Here is a 20,358-nt window from a genome sequence, read left to right as displayed (position 1 = left end):
AAAATTATTAAGAAGTAACTTGGTAACTTTGAATTATCTATTAACCTATATAATACTAAATGGAAGGATTAGATTATTTTTAATTTTTGTTTTAATTAGAAGAATACTTAGTATAAGCAAACATATGATTTGAAGGTATATTGAGGTTTTAAGAGCTTTTCAAAGTGAAAGATATATTTTGTGGATTTAGATTTAAAAAAAAAAAAAAAAAAAAAAAAATACAAATTTGATGATTTTGTGAATGTTGTAGAATATTTATAAGTGAAAATTTGTCAATTTGTCATTGTGCTTGTTGCAAATGTGTGTGAGAAATTTAATGTCAATCAAGTAATTAGATTGAAGATTGTAAGAGTTTTTAAGGATTATGGTTTCAAATAATTAAAATTTAGGATTAGTGAGAGTTTTTGCAAACTTATAATATCTGTTGGTTCAATTGAAGTATTAATTAGTGAGAACAATTTAGACTTAAATATCTACACACCATCCATTTTTTGGAGCAATTTAATGGTTTAGCAAGAAAAAATCTTTGTTGGAAAATTAATGTTCAAGTTAGAAAAAGAAGGCAGCCAATATCCAAGAGGTTTTGGAAGCTTTAGGATTTGATTAGACTTTGGTCTAGGATTTAATTAAGATTTAATTAAGATTTCATTAGAGTTTAGTCGAAGATTTGGTTACAATTTGATTAAGATTTGGTCCAGGATAAGAATTTAGGATTTCTTTAGAATTTGTTAGGATTTGATTAGAATTTGGTTAGGATTTCTTTAGGATTTCTTTAGGATTTGTTAAAGATTACATTAAGATTTGATTAGGATTCAATTAAGATTTTTATTTTTAATATTTGTTTAAGATTTATTTGATATTTTTTTGGATTTTTTTATTATATATATTCTTTTAAAATTAATTTTTAATTTCTTTATGTTTTTTCTATAAATTCTTTGAGACTTCTTTTGGAATTTAATTAAAGATTGATTAACATTGTTATAATTTAATTGGAATTTGTTTAGAATTCTATTAGAGTTGTTAGGATCTTCTTATTGGAAGTTCTATTTTATCTTCCATAGCTAAGTGCCTGATGCATTCTTAAGCAAACCTCACAAAATATGACAACAATTCAACAAATTCAAACTAATCTAGACACTATTTAGAAGAGCTATTATTTGGAAGTTATGATTGGAACATAACACTATGGCTTTTTACAAAGAGAAATGGCTAATAGAATGCATCACAACCAAAATATGGCAATGGCTTCAAAACTATTGTTGCAACAAATGGATCAAACTCAGCCAAATGTTGCCAAATGAAGAAAATATAATGGATTTTTGGTTTAAAAGATTTGATAGACATGGAGGAATAACAAAATCCTCTATATCCAATTTGGTAAACAAATGAGATGGCAGTTTAAAAGAATTAGCTTATAATACCATAGTATCCCAACTAATTGGATTGTAATATAACTAGATGTCAAATCACTAATTCAATCCCAATATAGGCTAGATTTCTTAACTCTATCTTAGTCTAGCCATGTGTTGATTATTCCTTACAATGAAATCTTTTTCATTTGTGCCAAAAACAAAAAAAAAGATCATCCTAAGTCCAGTCAGTCAATGAATAGTTTGGTCTGTATCATATATAGGTTTCTCTTAGGCTGCTTGCAGCTGGGATGCTATGTATTTAAATCCCTGGAAAATGAAATCTTTTCTTCTTTTGTTTCAAAAACATATATATATATATATATATGAATTTGCAGATCCAGTCAACCATCATATTAACAGATGAAATAATGTACAACTTTGATGAAAAGCTTAAGGTAAACAAAATGTACATCTTCCTTTTCATGATTACCACTTTCAGAAGTAAATGAACTTTTATTCCATGGTTACAAGTAATGCACATCTAACAACTCATGCAGGAGCATTGACTATCAATTTAAAGAAGGTAAATTGATAGTCAGACAAATTTCTTTCATGCTGTCTTCTAAGATTGTCTACATAAATATCCAACCTCTGGTTCAGTTTGCCATTTGACTATCATGAGCTTCCCATCGGCTAATAATGAACCTTAATAAAAATTTAATAGAGAGATAAGAACCGTAAATGAAATAAAAGGCTGCATGAAATTCTCATGTGAGAATAAAATAAAAGTCTGTCCCAGCATTTCAGTACATTGTTTCCTTTACCTCAACATCACACTTATTAATCTCCAATGTAGAGCTAGGAAGAAGGGAAATAAGAAGACCTTATCAGTCAACCCATTTGGAATCTGTCATTTTTGCGAAAAAGGAGTACGCATCTACCATTTCATCTATCTGCACAATAAACTAGATGTCAGCATATATCAACCCGAACAAGCGTTTTCAAATGATCCTGCTGAAATCCAAAATTACAGTACTGCATCATAAATTGGAGAGGGCAATGATGTCATAAGCATTATTACATTTAAAAATTGAGAAAAGCAATAAAATTTGATGACTACAATTTTCACGTTATTCTCTGCTGATTCAGTTCTTAATGACCCCAATAATCTGCCCATAGAGGACTTCACAGGCAGCAATGAAGTGCGGGAAATCAGACAAGTGACAAACTGGTGAAAAGCAAGTGATTCACCACCTTATGATATGTATGAACCACTCTAACAATGATGGGTTACAGTTATTACACTTTGGAGATTGATTGTGAAAGTGCTCCTTTTTATGCATTGCCGGGGCATCATCATGGACAAATGATGCGAGTTGAGACATCATGAAATAAAAGCCAGTTCTAAAACTTACAATTTTCTTGGTTGGGCGACCAGATCCATGCCCAGCTTTAGTGTCAATCCGTGCTATTATTGGATTGGTCTGCTTGCTGTTTTCCACACTTGTGCAAAGCTCGTATTGCAATGTCTGTCTCCCAGACAACCATAGACATCTAATTAGGAAGCGATGAAAAAAAAAGGTCCAAGAGATTAGTGTGAAAGGACGATATAAGGTTATCAAAATATCCAAAGTTTAATGTAATGAATTCTTGGGTTTAAAGAATGCGCACTGCAAGCAGCTTCAAAGAATGCAGCGGAACCACTCGGTCATCATGATCTGCTGTTAAAAGCATGGTAGCAGGATACTGAATAGACTCTGAGCCATTTTCCCATGGCCTCTTCACGTTATGCAACGGCGAATATCTACACAAAAGGAGACACATGTTAGGATAAGATAGGACCAAAACCACTCACTGAACCTGATTGCCCCACATTCTGACAAATTTCAAAGAAAATATGAAGTGATCCTAAGCACAGTGTCAGGCCGAAAAACATTCTTTATGACCACATGGTACAAAAACTCGAACCCACTTATTAAATGCTTGTAATATGCAAAAATGCTTACTTGATTAGCCAGTCGAATTCCTCTGCATTATCAGCACAACCATAATCTGAAGTCCATGCATGGCCTGATCATGGGAAAGAAACGTCGGCATTAGTAGAAGCTCCAAAGTAATCTAACGAAGTCTTTAAAAACATAGGTAGCAAAAAAACGAGAGAACCAAAAATCCAATACAATACAAATAACTATGATAAAGCTAGTACAAGAGCATTACCGATAGTAAATTTATGAAATCGGAGCATATCCATAACACCAACATGTGCCAAGGCACACCCGTACAGATCAGGCCTCTGCACAAACAAAGGCAAAGTAGATGACGATGAAAATTGTGAACAAAGTGCAAAAATTTCGATGTGTGTTTAAGTGAACCAGAATGTTACCTACCAAGTAGAATAAGCTAGCAATATCAAATAGGATTCTATTAAACCTAGAGCCTAAGAAAACCAAGTAAAATAATCACCTGATTGATGCAGGCGGCCACTAACAAACCTCCATTACTCCCACCCTCGATGCACAACTTTTTACTTTGAGTGTAACCCTCTTTTACCAAATACTCGCCACATGCAATGAAATCGTCAAAACAATTCTGCTTGTTTGCAAGAGAGCCAGCCTTGTGCCACTTTTCCCCATACTCTCCTCCTCCCCTGATGTTAGCAATTGCAATGACTGCTCCAAAATGCTGAGCCAACACCAGTCGAGATACACTAAAAGATGGCGTCAAACTGACATTGAAGCCTCCATACCCGTAGAGAAGAGCTGGATGATTTCCGTCTAAGACCAGGCCTTTCCGTGCAACCACAAACATAGGCACTTTGGTCTTGTCTTTACTTGGCACAAAAACCTGCAGTTTGAGTTATGCCAGATACTCTAAGCCTGAATTTCCAGATTCTGATGAACGAATTTCGTTTCGAACCACCGTCACCAAGAAAGTCTTGGATGATAAAACTCAAAGTACGCCAAAGCAGAGAGCTTAGGCAAAGAGCCTAAAGATGTATCTGAAATGAAAAGTACTATACAAGCAACATGCTAAAAACACATTTGAAAGAAGAAAGCATAAAAATACAAGGATGAAACGTGTACCTGACGAGTCTCGAACAATGACCTATCCAGGTTTGCGATTTTAGTCTCTTTTAGGACTGTCACGTCAGGAGTTCCGGTGCTCAAATCACAACGGTAGATAGTTCCAGGGGTGAGAAAGCTCGTGAAACTATAAAAAAATTCTGAATCTTCTGGTCTTCCTGAAATCTCAGCCACAGAGCCAATCTCAAGCGGTAGTGAGTGGAGCATAGCACCACTTTGAAGATTATGCAACTTGAGCAGATGTTTAACGTCACTCATATAACATAGGACTAACTGCTGCTTGTTAACCAGATCAGCTGATGTGAGGACATCAGTTTTCGATTCCGGTACCACATCTTTCCAGGAGGATGGATCTTCAACATTCACCCTTGTCAATTTGTACCTGGGTGCATCTTTGTTGGTTAGGAAAGTGAAAATAGATCCTTCATTAGCAACCAGCTCATACTGGGCATCGAAGTTATCGACGAGTTTTACAAATGGAAGTTGTTCATTATTTTGTCTTAGCCCTTCTAGTCCGTGAGGCAAAGCGGAGAGATCGCAGTAGTATAATCTGTTGACTGGATCGCAACCCTCTTCAATAGATAACGCCAAGTACTGCAACATAGCCAAAGGTCAACATCTTGTTCCAAAAGACAATGTCCAGCCATCATTACCCCTTTCTAACTTCAACATCTATCATTTACAAAGAGAAATAATCATTAATAATAAATTAATGAAAATGCTGTTAATTTTGAGAAAAAGATCTCGCCGTTACTTTAAGAACATATATCACAAACAGATGTGTAGCCAAGAGCAATAGAAGTGTGCGTGTATTGTGATTTCTCAGGCATAGCTAAGTTTCCAAGAATTACCTGACCATCGTCAGTAACCTCTGCATAAGATAACCATTGGGCATGTTCAGAATCTCTCCAACATAATATGTCTTCAGATTGATCAGTTCCAAGAAAGTGATAATAGAGTTCATGAAAGAGGTTTGTCTCTGTCTCAGTGCCTGCGTCTTCAATGCTGTCCTTACTGCCATGCAGCGTGATATATCAGTCTAGAGTAAAGGTGCGTCAGTACGATACGAGAGATAAAAAAAACTTCCAACAAAATGCCATAAGCTCAGGTTCCCTACACCACAACATGAGCTCTTAAGGTACAGGGACAGACGTAGGTTCTGGATAACGATTATAGAAGAAGCCTCTATTGTCATGCGTCCACGCCAAGGATGAGAACTTCACCTGCACAGCAATAAAAGAAGGTGCTTACTACACATTCTTGTACAGCCTACACCAGCACTGTAGGCTTTATCCTTGGTAACCACAACAAGGTAGACATCCATAATAATTCTAAAATTCCCAGTTTAAATATTATCAAATGATGAAGAAATGAAGTAATATGTCGGAGTTTGTTGACCACCCCCAAAAAAGCACTTCTTCTATCACACCAGGAGGGAATATCACACTATTTTACAGAAATGCTGCAGGAATTCAGGTAATGAACTCAGGTTACAGCAGTAAAAATCATTCACAAAGCCAATAGTACAACCTCACCCATAAAAGGGTGTCTTGTAGCACAACTTTAACTTCCACATCCATCACTTTGATGTTGACCCAGTCACTTCCACTGGCGCTTTGTCCAAAGGCCAGGTATTTAGCATCCACACTAAACCTCGTGAGTGCCAAGGAAATAGTGCCATCGTGAATCCACGTATTCGGATCCAACAACACTTGCCCGTCTTCGTCTAATTTGTTCTGTGACCACCCTCCACAAGGTTGAAAACGAATTATTAGATGGAACCTCAGTTCATGTACCACATTCAACGCCTCCAGCACTCGTGCTCTTAATCTGTTATTTACCCATTACTAAGCTATGCATAAATTAGTATAAATTGTACAGATATTGAAAAGACTAATCAACCATTATGTTGAGTGTGACTTCACAGCTTCAGCAATTTATGGATTCAACGGTAAAATATCACAATGAAAAAGCCTTTGATGAGATAATTTTCCCTGGCATCATAGATGCACTCAGGTCGACGAAAGATCTACCAGAATGAAAGCACGCGTTGCCACAGAAAAATGCTTAACAATTATTTGATGATTTACATGTGATCCACGGAAGAACACGCTTAAAAGCTTAGGAAAATTTCTACCTGCACATAAAGTACGCTTTGAGCTTGCAGTCCACTATTGTAAGTGTAGAAGTATTTGCTTCCCCGCCTGTAGGGGCATGAATGTTTGGGAAAATCATAAATAGCAGTAATTCGTTCCCTTAGCATCTCTTGCGTGTCACATGTTAACAGCACAGACTTGGTCAATTGCACCTGGCTTTCCACAAAGTCTTGAGTTATCTTTGATTTCGGATCTTCCAATCTGCTCATATCATTTCAGAATCTGATTACGCAATGGGTAGTCGGATTGTAAAAGCTACACGTATTCTGAAAAAATCGAATAGATCAAATGATAAAAAGTTTGCTACTGAAGTTTCCATCCCAAATTAGCATCTCACAGACCCTCAAAGAGTTAAAAAGCGAATAAAGGATAGAAGCGCTTGTGTAACACGCGCATATTGAAGACGCTACCTTGATCTACATGCAGTAAGACTAGTAACGAAGATTTAGTCTAAAGAGGAGGGAGATACTTACGGTCGATAAGGATCGGCAACTTCGTGACCATGTAAGTTGTCTATACACGTCTCGTCCCTGTCTACCTTTGGATAAATTGGCGGCAACGCCTGAGACTTCAATGGAACGACCTCAAACTGATAAGGCATCGCATCTGGTTTCTGACGGGAGCCCACAGTTGGAACTGTAAAAGCAAGCTTGGGTCGCAGGTTCCCATTTGATTCTGGAAGCGACCCCATAGCACGAAGCGTAGAAAGCTGCTCAGATCGCAAATTTGCTGTAAAAAAACTTGGTTGCACTAAATAAGCAGTAGTGGGTAGTATGAAGGGAATCAATTTTGAGGCATTCTTCTGTTTCACAAAGGACGTAAAAGGAGGGGGTCCCAGTGGTAAATTAAAACGTTGTACCAAACGCCTCATTCAGAACTTGTGGCCCCAGCTTGGTACTGCCGAATTCTGGTATAACTCCAGATACTGCATCTAATGACGAGCGTTGTATTCCAGTATGCTTGGTGCCTCAATGCTGCGGGGAGACAAAACGGTACTCAGTGGTGCCACGCTAAGAGCGCCTGTCGGGAACTTCAAATCTGATTTACGAATTAATATCACGTATAGTAAAAACAAAAAACAAAAAACGTACAAAAATGAATCATCAAACGTGTAGCATTCACACATCCTCATGACTTGAGTCGGTAGCTTGCTTGTTCGAGCTAAATTAAAAAAATAGACAATCGCTAAGTTTGAAATTCTGCCTCGAATTGAAGAGGGCTTAAAAACGGTGTGCACATGAACAATTAAACTCCTAATCAATATGGAAGTAAAGTATTTATATATGCAAACAACTTTGTTTACATTTCATTTTACTCGTCTCACTGAATTCACTCATTCTACTTTTCGTTTCAAGTAACCTTTCCTGTTTATTAACGGCCAATGCAGTTTCAGATTACCTTAATAACTCAAACAAATAAAACAGTATAAAAAACAAAGTAGAATAAAATAAAATAAAACAAGGATAAAAAAATAAACATTTTTGTATTGAGCCCCACAAGTACCAGAATGATATAGCTACTCACGAACAATCTAGGAAATTACTTGCTTCGTACTTACTCTCGTTCCTTGAAAAAGATTTCTTAACACTTACGCTCAGACAAGCAGATTATAAAAGTATACGCGACATAGATGCCATGGTTATAGACCTGCCCTCATTCTTGAACTAAAACCGGTGGAAGTCTCGACTCTATCACACCATTTATTTGATTAGGTTTCTGTTAACGAGGGAATCATCGTAACTTCCCAAGTGCAATATGAAACAGAACCTACACAAGACTCAAAAGCACAAGGCCAAGCAAATTTAATCGTCCCAATTTACTCATGTTTGAAAAACACAGCCAAAATGATAAGTTGGTGACTCGCTCTCAAGCTCCTTTAGACATCCTCTAGTCCCTCATGCCTCACAGTAATTGTCTTTCTATCTCCCTTGGAACAATAAAGTATACAGAATACGTTAAGGCTGTGGCGACAGAAAAGGAGTCGGAGGTCCCATAAACTTTAGTCGTCAGGATAGAAAACAGCAGAGAATTTTATATAAAGGAACATTCTCTCGCAAATCGCTCGAAACCTAGCTTAAGGCTAATCTTCATTTAAGCTTACTGGAAAAACTAACAAATGTATGACTTCGCTGACGATTCTGCACCCTCTTCAATAAGAGCATGACCTCTTTTCTCGCGCAAGAATAGGGCAATTCTAGGGATCTAACACGCATGAGTCAGAAACGTAGGAACTTCTTCTTGGTAGTATAATGCATTCAGGGACCTATCAGAACTTTGATTAGCATAATATTTCGTAAGGGATCTTTAGCATCCGCGCAACACAGGTACGTAGGTTGAAGACCGTTCGAACCCCAATGTGCATCTCTCACAAAATGTAGCAGCGCGCACTACTCTCGCTCGTTTCCAAGAACACGACAAATGCACAGATACGCGACTAACATATTACGACATAACTAGAACGAAGAACAGAAGCTGACACAGGAACACGATCACAACGGACCCACAGCGAGAAACGTCGAACACTTGATCTCAAACGAGCGAGTAGCGTCGCACACTTGATCTCACAACCGACTTTCGTCAGTACATTCTACATTCCACATTCCACACCAAGCATTCAACTGGAGGGGAAGAACCAGCGCTAGTCCTACCTGCAACAGCCACTCCCCTAGGAGACCCAGGAGCAGCCAAAAACTCCTGCTCCTACTGCGTCTGCTTTTGCTTCCAGCTTTGTCGAAGCTCCCCGTGCACCGAAAGTCCAAGCTGCTGCAAGCTTGCAAGGCGAGGATCGAAGCTCCCACCCCCTCCTGCCTCCCCCTGCTGCTGCTACTGCGGCGACACAATCCTTCCGCTGGATTCCTCTTCAAATGACCGAATGGCCACAATCTCTGTGGTGAGAGCCTAAATAAAATCAGCCCTCTCCCCCCCTTCTCGTCTTCCACACACACTCTCTCTTATACCCATACCTGCCATTTGCGAAGGGATTAATGCAGGAATGGAAGCAGGGAAAATTCAAAACCAATATAAAGAAATAAATAAATGAGTCTAATATACTGATACATATATAGATATAGATATATCACAAAGAATATGTATGTGTTTATCTCCATCACAATAAGAATGAATGAAGAGGAGTGGAGTGGAGTAGAGAATGTGTGTATGAAGAAGAAGAGGAAGAAGAAGCGAATGCCATTGCAGTACCACCCCTGCAGACAGAACCTGAACCTGAACCGAGAGGGAGAGAGAGTGAGAGAAGAATCCCTGCCTGTCTGTCGCAAACATAATTCCAAATGTTTGTTTGTTAGTTTGTGTGAAATCTTCTACAGGAATGTGGTCGAGTTCCGTAACAATGCACTCACAATTCCTCTGCTCCTCCAACCAAAACTAAATCCCAACCTTCCATTTCTCACAGCGCACGACTTACATTTTATTTGTTTTGAACTTGATAGATAGAGAGACTCACCCTAAGCCCAGCCAGAAAGAGAATTCATCATCATCATCATCTTCTTATGGTTTGTTGTATGGTTTGCCAGTTTGCATGTGTTTATAGTATGCTGTTAGTTACAGTATGGGTTATTGAATTAGTATGGAGTGGTTGTGGTAGTGTGGGCTTTGATTTAGTGTGGGTGTTGATTTAGTGTGGGCGTTGATTTAGTGTGGGTGTTGATTTAGTGTGGGCGTTGATTTAGTATGGGCTATAGGTCATGTGGGGCTTGTGTGGGGGGCATAATTCGAGACAGAATGAATGAATGAAGGAGGGAGGAGGAGAGGGAATGAAGGCGGCCCCCAGCCACCCCATCCCACCCGACTCGGGATGAGCTCAGCCGCTATTTGAATAGTGAGGCCTCCCATTCATGCTTATCTTAACTGGGGCTATTTCACTTTAACGGCTTAGTTATTTATTATTTATTTCTTTATCTCTCTCACTATCTCTGCTTTCATTATTACGTAGACATTTTCCTACAACATCCAAAGTTTCCTGCACATGTTCATAATGTATACATAAACCACAATTATTTCACAACTAAATGTATAAAAATTCAATTTCTAAAATCACATTGTTTATCTTTTAGTTGCAATTTCTTTGATTATTAGCTAATGATTGAGGAATTATGTTTGGTTATTGAAATTATATTTTTTAGATTATTAAATTTTTGTAGTCATATTCTTAGCAGTTCTTGCTTTTAAAATTTAAATTACCAAAAGATTATATTTTGTTGTCAAATGCCAAAAATTACACCTTGAATTTAGTAGTTCTATATTAATTTCAAACATGATTAATCTATGAGTAAAAATTTTAATCAAACAATTATTTTACTTCATTAAATTTAATATAAATATAGATTTTTTAAAATTATTTTTTTAACAATATATATATATATATATATATATATATATTATTGTAATGGATTTCTATATGTCACGAACATACATAAGTACTATAATAAATACTTATATGATTAGATAGGAATAGGTAAAAGTAGATAAAAGTAGGTTAATTTCTTAAGATCTTTTAGAAAAGCTTCATAGAAGCTTCATAGACGCTGCTTGACTTTACATGTGTTTGTAGTTGATTGGTAGGTTAGAAACTTGGTCAACAAGCTAACCACATGTTGGTAGCTTGCGGAACAAGCTAACTATGTAGCGCACACATAAAAAACTTGTTTTGTAAGTTAAGACATGTCTCTTACAAAGTCAACACGTTTTAGAGGTCCTACACGACATCGCCAGATAGCTCCTACTTAAGAATATATATGGAAGCAAGACTGAAGCCTTCTTCACTCTTGTCAACGCATTTCTAATCTTTAGTCTTGTTTTAAGATTTTTTAGTTTTTTTATTTTTGGCAATAGCCATTCTAATTCAATATTATATCATCTTTGAGTGACTAACTCCTTTCAAAGATATAAGAGTGTATTAAGGATTTTCTTTCTTCGAGATTCATATCCTTGATAATTTGACAAAAGTACTAATATATTGTTTCTATCTTCTTTTAGAAGTGAGAAGATTATCCCACTTCTATTGTTGTATTTTAAAGGTTGCAGATTACCTACCTTTAAAAAAAAAATCTTTTTTTCTAACACTAATCTTTTTCTTAAAGAGAGTGGATTATCCCTCTTTGTGAAATTTTTTATTAGAGGTTGTAGATTATCCTCATCTAATTTAATTTTTTAAATTTGTTTGAGTTGTCTATAGAAGAAAAGATTATGGATACTATTCTTAGCAAAAGTAAAAATAATTTTCTAACTATTGTAGATCTTCATGAGCTTGTCAACACTCTAAGAGTAAAAATCTCACGTATTTTCAATGTGAATCATAGAAGTACTATGCCTACGCCTATGGAAGAAGTTAAGAGTCTATGACAAGAAGTTGTGCAATTGAAGGAAGCAAATAGATTGACCTCATAATCAAATGTAAGAAATTTTGCTTCTACAAGTACGATGTGGACAAGGATTAGTATGCCTAAGAAGTTTGATGGAACAAGATCAATATTTCGAGGATTTTTGTTATAAATCAAGCTCCATCAAAGATTGGATCTTTTTTAATATTCCAATGGATTTACTCAAGTTGGATTCATAGATGCACTTCTATCAGAAGTACTCTCTTTTGGTTTGCACCTTTACTGAAAAAAGATTTGCAACTCCTTTATGATTTGAATTTGTTTCTAAAAGTGTTTATAGCCTTATTTAGAGAAAGTGTTCAAGAAAGAGTAGCACAGACCAAGTTCTTATCTCTACAGCAAGAATCATGGTCATCCACCATATATGCTACTAAATTCCAAAACCATGTTTGTAATATGAATTGGAATGACAAAGCCCTTATTAATCAATTTTAATATGGATTGAAGGATAATATCAAAGACTTGTTAGTGACAATGTCAAAGACAAAATCTTTGGAATAATTTATTGCTTAAGCTATTGCATGTGACAATTAATTATTTGAAAGATGTCAAGAACAAAGATATGGCTAGAGAGAAATAAATCAAATAATGATGGTAGCTCTTAAGTTTTCAAATTTTTATTTATCAAAGCTTGAATCAATACAAATTGATACAATACATTTTAAACTCCTCACAGAGCAGAAAAAGAGTCGACAACATCAAGAAGGCTTATGCTTATATTGTGGAGAAGCTAAACATACTACTCAATATTATCCAAAGAAACAATGTAATTATAAAATGAGAAGCATAATTACAAAAGACGACAATGTGTCAAAAAACAAGTTGTTTCAGCTATAATAGGGACCATTTGGCTAGAATTATATGCAACATCTAGTAAAGGTCCTATTTTCTCATCTAATTCTTTGTCTTGTTTTATTATAGAAGTTTGCTTAGAATCAAAAAATCACAAAGTCTTAGCCTTATTGGATTTAGGAGCCTCAACTTATTTTATAGATGAAGACTTTATCAAAAAATAAGATATATCATTAATAAAGAAAATCAAACATGTGCATGTAGAAGTAATAGATGGACATTCATTATCTTTGAGAGATGTTACACATGAAATTATTCTTGTAGAAGTAGTAATTAGTGGTCACATTAGTTTAGTAATATTTAATGTGATTAAATTTTCTTTTAACTCAATTATTTTAAAATTATCATGGTTAAAAAGATATAATTCTTAGATAGACTAGAATTTTTACAATCTTGATTTCTCCCATAGTTTAATCCAAGGTCCTACTAGGCAAGTAGAAATTCATAAGTCTAATACATCCAAACCTTTATTAGTAGGTGCAAGAGCTTTCATACTTGCCGCAAAAGAAGGGCCATCTTTTGCTATATATGCCATACGTATTGTTGATGGTGAGAAGAATACAATTGGTATTCTTAGCTAGTAACAAGATTTCTAGAACGTTTTTGAAAAAAAAAAAAAAATCCAAATATTATTGTAGAGCATCCTCCTATTGATTGTACTATTAATCTTCAAGAAAGAACTTAAGCATTATTTGGACCAATCTATAGCCTATTACAAAATGAATTGGCTACACTCAAAGAGTATATTGATGAGAACTTGGCTAAGAACTTTATACACCATTCTAAATCTCCAGTTGATGCTCCTATCTTATTTGTGAAGAAAAAAAGCAGATCTCTGCAAATGTGTGTAGATTATTGAAGACTTAATAGGATCACTATCAAGAATATATATCCTCTACCTTTGATTTCTGGACTTCTTGATCAACTCAATTAAGCAAAGATATATACAAAAATAGATCTATGAAAAGCATATAACTTGATCTGCATCAAAAAAATGACGAATAGAAGATTGTTTTTCGAACTAGGTATGGACATTTTGAATATAATATCATACCTTTTGGACTCACGAATGCACCAACCATTTTTCAATATCTTATGAATAATATTTTTTGTAAGTTTTTAGATGATTTTATCATTTATTATTTAGACGATATTCTAATCTACTCTAAGAAAACAAAAGAACATGAACTTTATGTTTGTCACATGCTACAAAAACTTAAAGATGCAAGATTATATGCTAAGTTGAAAAAGTGTGTATTCCATATTACTCAAGTTGATTTTTTAGGATACATCATTTCTAACAAAGGCCTTATGATGGATCACAAGAAGATCCAAATTATTATAGATTAGAAGATTTCAAAAACAGTATAAGATATGCAATATTTTTTAGGCTTTGTCAATTATTATCAAATCTTTATCAAGAACTTTTTTCAAGTTGTAACTCCACTTATACAATTGACTTGTAAAGAAAAACTTGAGTGGAAAAAAAAAGTCGAAACATCATTTATTGCTTTTAAGAAGGAATTTAGTTTTGTACCAATTTTTTATCATGTCCATTTTTTATGAAAACAGATGCATCAACTTTGCTTTAGTTGCAATATTGTGTCAAATGGGAATAGATGATAAACTCCATCCAATAGCTTTCTATTCCAAGAAATTTTCAGCAGCCAAGATTAATTATGAGATCCACAACAAAGAACTTATAATTTTGGATTCATTTTATGAATGGCATCATTACCTTGAAGGCACTTCAAGTCCAGTCACAATATATATAGAACATAAGAATTTCAAGTATTTTACATCAACATATATTTTGAATCGTCACCAAATCCATTGAAGTATGTCATTATCAAGTTTTGATTTTAAGATCAGATATTGACTTGGAAAACAACAAGGTTTATCAGATGCTCTTTTTAGACACTCTTATCTTGCACCAAAAGAAGGAGACATATCTTTTGATCAACAAAGAACAAACCTCTTGAAATTACAGCATTTTCATCTTTGAGTAATGAAATCAACATTGACTATTGATTTGACCTTTGTCAAACAAATCTAATCAAGTATGTCCTTTGATCTTCTTATTCATAATATTAAGAATCTTTCTTCTAAGTCTCATGATGTTTCAAAGTTTAAGTTTAAGAATAATCTTCTCTATTTGGAAGGATGCCTATATGTTCCAAAAAGAGAAGCACATTATGTGTTCTTCAAGCACGTCATGACTTTTCAGCAGTATGACATTTTAGATACAATAAGACTTTAGCACTTATATCCAAAGATTTTTGGTGGCCACAAATGTAGAAGGTGATAAAAGACTTTGTCTAGTCATGTGATATTTATTCAAGATTAAAAACTCCTCGCTATCGACTATATGGAATTTTCCAACCATTACTTATATTCAAACAATCATCGTCTTCTATTTTTATAGATTTTATTACAAATCTTTCAAGTTCAAATTCATATAAGTATATATTTATAATTGTAGATTGTTTCACTAAAATGACATATTTTGTACTATGTACAAAATCTATTTCAAGTGAAGAAACAACTAAGCTTTTTATTAACAATATCTATTGCTACCATGGATTATCAAAAGATATTATATTAGATAAGAGGGTTCAATTTGTATCAAGATTTTAAAAAATCCTATTTAAGATTCTAAAGATAGATATAAAGCTCTCTTTGGCTTTTCATCCTCAAATTGATAGACAAACGGAATGGGTGAATCAAGTTTTGGAGCAGTATTTGAGATGTACCATCAATTATCATCCGGATGATTGGACCACTCTTTTGTCATTGGCAGAGTTTGTATATAATAATTTGGTACATTCTTCTAGTCAACAAACACCTTTCTTTATCAATTATGGTTACCATCGATGACTTGATACTTTTGACTTTTCAAAAGTTAATAATCCTACTGTAGAAGATTTAGCAAATTGTTTGTCAGAGCTACATGCAACAATGAAGATACAATTAAAGGAAGCTCAAGAATGACAAACGACCAACGTAGATGCCTATTACAAGGAGCAACTATAATTTAATGTGGGTGATAAGGTATGGTTAATTCATCACAATATCAAGACTACTTGTACTAGTGATAAGTTGGATTATTGTTGGCTGGGACCTTTTTCTATTTGTGAACAAATCAATCAATGTTGCTTATCGATTACATCTATCAAAGTCTATGAAGATCCACAATGTATTTCATGTGTCTCTTTTTGAGCCATATAAGATACTGAATATCTTGAAAAGAAGACAAATACTACCTCCTCCTATAAAAGTGAATAATAATCAAGAATTTGAGGTAGAAGAAGTCTTAGATTCAAGGCAGCACCAAAATAGGTTAGAATATCTTCTTGATTGGCATATATATGATAATAGCAAACACACATAGAAGCCAACAAAGAATCCTACAATTGTAGCGAAAAGAGTTGGAGTCTTTCATCAACGACATCCATCAAAATCAAGATAAAGAATAGCAAATCTTTGTTATAAAAGAAACAAGACCAAAAAAAGATAACACTCTATTTTATATCCTTCTTTGTAGCTTTTGTGTAGTTGAGGAGATGGAGAATCAACAACCAATATATTCAACTCAAGAGCTTTCATTTGCAAATTTATCATATAAAAAATTATGATTGTTACAACCTTCAAGATGACAAAATGAAGATAAAGATCCTCAAGAACAACATGTCTTTTCTTAAATAGATGGCAAGATACAACAAGTTTGGTATCATGATCTTAGAAGAGGCTCTCAATGTTTAGTGATTTTATTAGAGGTAGGAACAACTCTTGATAGTATTTCAAATATTTTATTTGAGGGAAGTTACAAAAGCTTCAACAATGACCAAATAATAAGGTAGTCTTCTTATCTTGGTATGGGACACTATTGATGGTTGAAAAGGCCTATCAAACATCTTTGAAGAAAACAAAGATCGGAGTATGTGGCAAATATAATTTGTCGCATCTTGAATTTCTTCAACATATGAAGCTTGCTCCTTGTGGAACTTGTCCCTACAAGAAAGGAATAATATCACAGACATATATAGGTATTCTAGTAATTAGTTGTATAATTAGATAGCAATAGGTAAAAGTAGATAAAAGTAGATTAATTTCATAAGACCTTTTAGAGAAGCTTCATAGATACTGCTTGACTTTATATATGTTTGTAGTTGATTGATAGATTAGAAACTTGGTCAATAAGTTAACCACGTGTTGGTAGCTTGTGAAGTAAGCTAACTATGTGGCATACATATATAAAACTTGCCTTGTAAGTTAAGATACATGTCTTGCAAAGTCAATACGTTTTTGAGGTCTTATAAAACATTGCCACATAGTTGTTAATTAAGAGTATATATGGAGGCAAGAGTGAAGCCTTTTTCACTCTTGTCAATGCCTTTTTAGTTCTTAGTCTTAGTCCAAGTCTTTCTAGTCTTCTTGTTTTTTGAAATAGCCATTCTAGTTCGATATTATATCATCTTTGAGTGACTTTCTTGCTCCTTTCAGTGATACATGAGTGTATTAAGGATTTTCTTTCCTTGAGATTCATGTCCTTGACTCTATATTGTTTAAATAAATAGATATAAATAAAACCAAATTGAAATATATAAAGCTACATAGAATATATTGGATAGACAATATCTTTTATAAGAACAATTTTAAAGAAGCTTCTTTGACATGGATTTAGATTCCAATAAATACACCTTGTGGCTATTGAAGCATGTTATATAAATTTCTTATTTTTAGAAAGTTGTATTAGACATAACATGCAACTTGGTTCTTAGGCCCTTTGTCTCATGGACTTTAAAAAGCTTCTATATAACCTTTTTGATAGCAAATATACATAGAGACAAGAATGATACTATCCTTAGTTTTATAATTACATTTCTTATATTCTATTCTTGATTCAAGTCTCATTAGCTTCTTTGTACTTGGCAATAGCCATTCTAATTTTTTGATGTGTTATATCTATTTTTATTATTATTATAATTATTATTATTATATATATATATATATATATATATATATATATAAAATTTACTTAAATTCATATCCTTGACAATTATTGCATCAAATTTTGTTTTTATCTTTTTTTTTTAATTATATTATGATTTTAAAAAAATATTTCTATAAAATATTAAAAAAAATAATTATATATATATATATGAACATCATCTTATTATTACAAGTATTATTTTTTCAATAATATAGATATATGTATATTAAAAAAAATTATTTAATAATAATAATATTAATTTATTTTTTATAAAATATATTTAATTCAATTTTTAAAAAAAATCTTAATGTGCATGTATATATATATATATATATATATATATACATTCATACACATTACAAACAAACTAAATAACCATAAAGATCAAAAAAACATATTGAAAATAAATTATGTGTTACAATAGTGTGATGCCTAAAAAATGAAGCTAAGAAATATTTATAATAATAAATATCTTCTAATAAAAACCACATAAATTGGATTTTTATTAATAATTTATTATTATTATTATTATTTGAAATATAATTCTAGTTTTTCATTCTTATATATCTTTAAAGCATACTTGTTGTTGTTGTTGTTGTTGTTGTTGTTTTTATTATTATTAAATATTTCTTCATTAGTTCTTTTTTTTTCTTCATTTTTTTTTCCAAGATATTTACTTTTTATTTCATTATTGTTATCAATCCTTTGTATGTTCGACAAATAGGTATCAATTAAATTTTAATAAATCTAATTAAAAATATATTTAGTCTAGAAATCTACAATCTAGAAATCAAATACCTTGGGAGGCCTATATACTTAAAAAATCAATATTTAAAAGTCATGGTACAAAAGCCTTATAAATGTCTCTTTACCTTAGTAGATTTTTTGAAGTCAAAGGAGAATTCGATATAAATCTAGTCACTGCTTTGGCATGAGTCTAAAAATATCAATCACATCTTCATTGTAATAATTACAACAAACACAAAAGAAAAATTTTAATTTTATTTGTAATGGTTATCTTAAACAAAAATTGACATAACTTCTTAAAATATTATAAAAATCACCTCTCATTCATAATGGGCATACAACATATTCTAAAAAACAACACTCTGTAATATATATATATATATATATATATATATATATATATAAGTACATTTCATTTTGTTTTTTTCTTACAACTCTAGGGGTGACTTTACATAACCAAACATTCTAAATCCAGTTCAACAAATTGATTTAAAACATATGCTTTTCTTCTGAAGTATAGAGACTAATTATGGAAATGAGAGATTTGTGATATTTCACCTTCATTCAATCCATCTCCATAAAGTCATAAAATATGAGTATCACACAAAGCACACTAGCTAGTTTGGAATGTCACACAGCAAAACTTTTGAGTGAGTGAGAATGGATTGCTGTAGTTGACTTGCAAAATAAGGGCTACAGTGAATTTCCATCAGCAGCAAGATTCCTAGTGTTAGCAACTCACAGTAGGTCTGATTGGTGGAACATGAATGTATCATGTTGTAGTTGTTTTTAGTTTGGCTCTTGTGAAAGTTCCATTGTTGTTAGGTACTCCAGATTTTTTATCATATGGATTCTATGTGGTTGCCATTATAGACATTGCCAGTTGCTTAGGAAAGCTTCCAAAAATTCGATGAACTTGTTCTCAGCTTTTTACTACCTTCCTCAAAGCATGTACACTGAGCATTCTGCGTTGATGTAGATAAGGTTTGCGGAGCGCATTCCCACCTCGACATCAGATCTGTCAGAATCTTACTTGCATAAGTATTTGCAGAAGTGCTTAGCTAAGACTTTTACCACTCACCTTTTAATGTTTGAAGAACATGGTCGTCAAGGATACATGAAATCAACAGGTTGAACAAGATGCAAAGAAGCACTTAAGTTCATCCTGACGACAGTATTGAGCATGGGAAACAAACGCCAACTTTCATTGCTGCTTGTATACATGAATGCACAGACATCAATCGAGAGCCAAGTCTTGTTTATCGGACATTGTGGGGCAATGAGACATACCGCATGGAATCTGTTGAGAATGTTTAGAAAGACACAAGAGTAATAGTAAGTCATATACACACACAAGAGTAGTAGTAAGTCATACACACAAGAGGGTTTCTAAGGAGAGAGAGCTTCACACACACAAATCTATTGATCTGGTTGTGTCTGGTATACAAGAAGAGAAAAGAGGAGAGGATAAATAGTACTTCTCCACTAGACTCTAAATACTGTAGCTATGGTAATTACTATAGTCTATAATAAATATTATGGAAAGCATCGGCTACATTTAATGATCTCAACACTCCTCCTCGCTCATCACAGTATTTATATAATATAAAATTTATATAGAATTATGATCTATACTTTTCTGTGATCTTATAAGATCGACAATTGTTGCCTCATTAAAACCTTTTCTAGGAAAACCTTATTTTATTTAAGGAAAAAATCATAGATGAAGAAAAAAGAATACAACATTATTTTCTTTAATTATTTAAAGAGCTCATTAAC

At 33.5% G+C, this 20,358-nt stretch overlaps 1 protein-coding gene across 2 annotated transcripts; it reads right to left on the bottom strand.

The window, feature by feature from the left end:
- Positions 1-1,845: 1,845 nt before the first annotated feature.
- LOC112278988 (uncharacterized) lies at positions 1,846-9,609 on the bottom strand. Of its 2 annotated transcripts, none has more exons than XM_090245852.1 (13): positions 9,240-9,609; positions 7,065-7,629; positions 6,573-6,792; positions 5,971-6,171; positions 5,588-5,658; positions 5,287-5,449; positions 4,436-5,029; positions 3,816-4,196; positions 3,570-3,645; positions 3,359-3,422; positions 3,024-3,156; positions 2,768-2,881; positions 1,846-2,305 (listed from the first exon to the last, which is right to left on the bottom strand). In XM_090245852.1, the coding sequence occupies exons 2-13, from the start codon at positions 7,460-7,462 to the stop codon at positions 2,240-2,242; spliced, it is 2,481 nt and encodes an 826-aa protein (XP_090101978.1). In that variant the 5' UTR covers positions 7,463-7,629; positions 9,240-9,609; the 3' UTR covers positions 1,846-2,239. The 2 variants fall into 2 exon arrangements, with proteins under 2 accessions (XP_090101978.1, XP_024368747.1); XM_024512979.3 differs by having other exon boundaries at positions 7,065-7,565; positions 9,240-9,536.
- Positions 9,610-20,358: the final 10,749 nt, after the last annotated feature.

The sequence above is a fragment of the Physcomitrium patens genome, chromosome 2, assembly GCF_059467195.1.
Source record: "Physcomitrium patens ecotype Gransden chromosome 2, ASM5946719v1, whole genome shotgun sequence".
NCBI lineage: Eukaryota > Viridiplantae > Streptophyta > Bryopsida > Funariales > Funariaceae > Physcomitrium > Physcomitrium patens.
The sequence above is the reverse complement of the archived record's forward strand: the minus strand, read 5'-3'. Positions and strand labels throughout refer to the sequence as shown.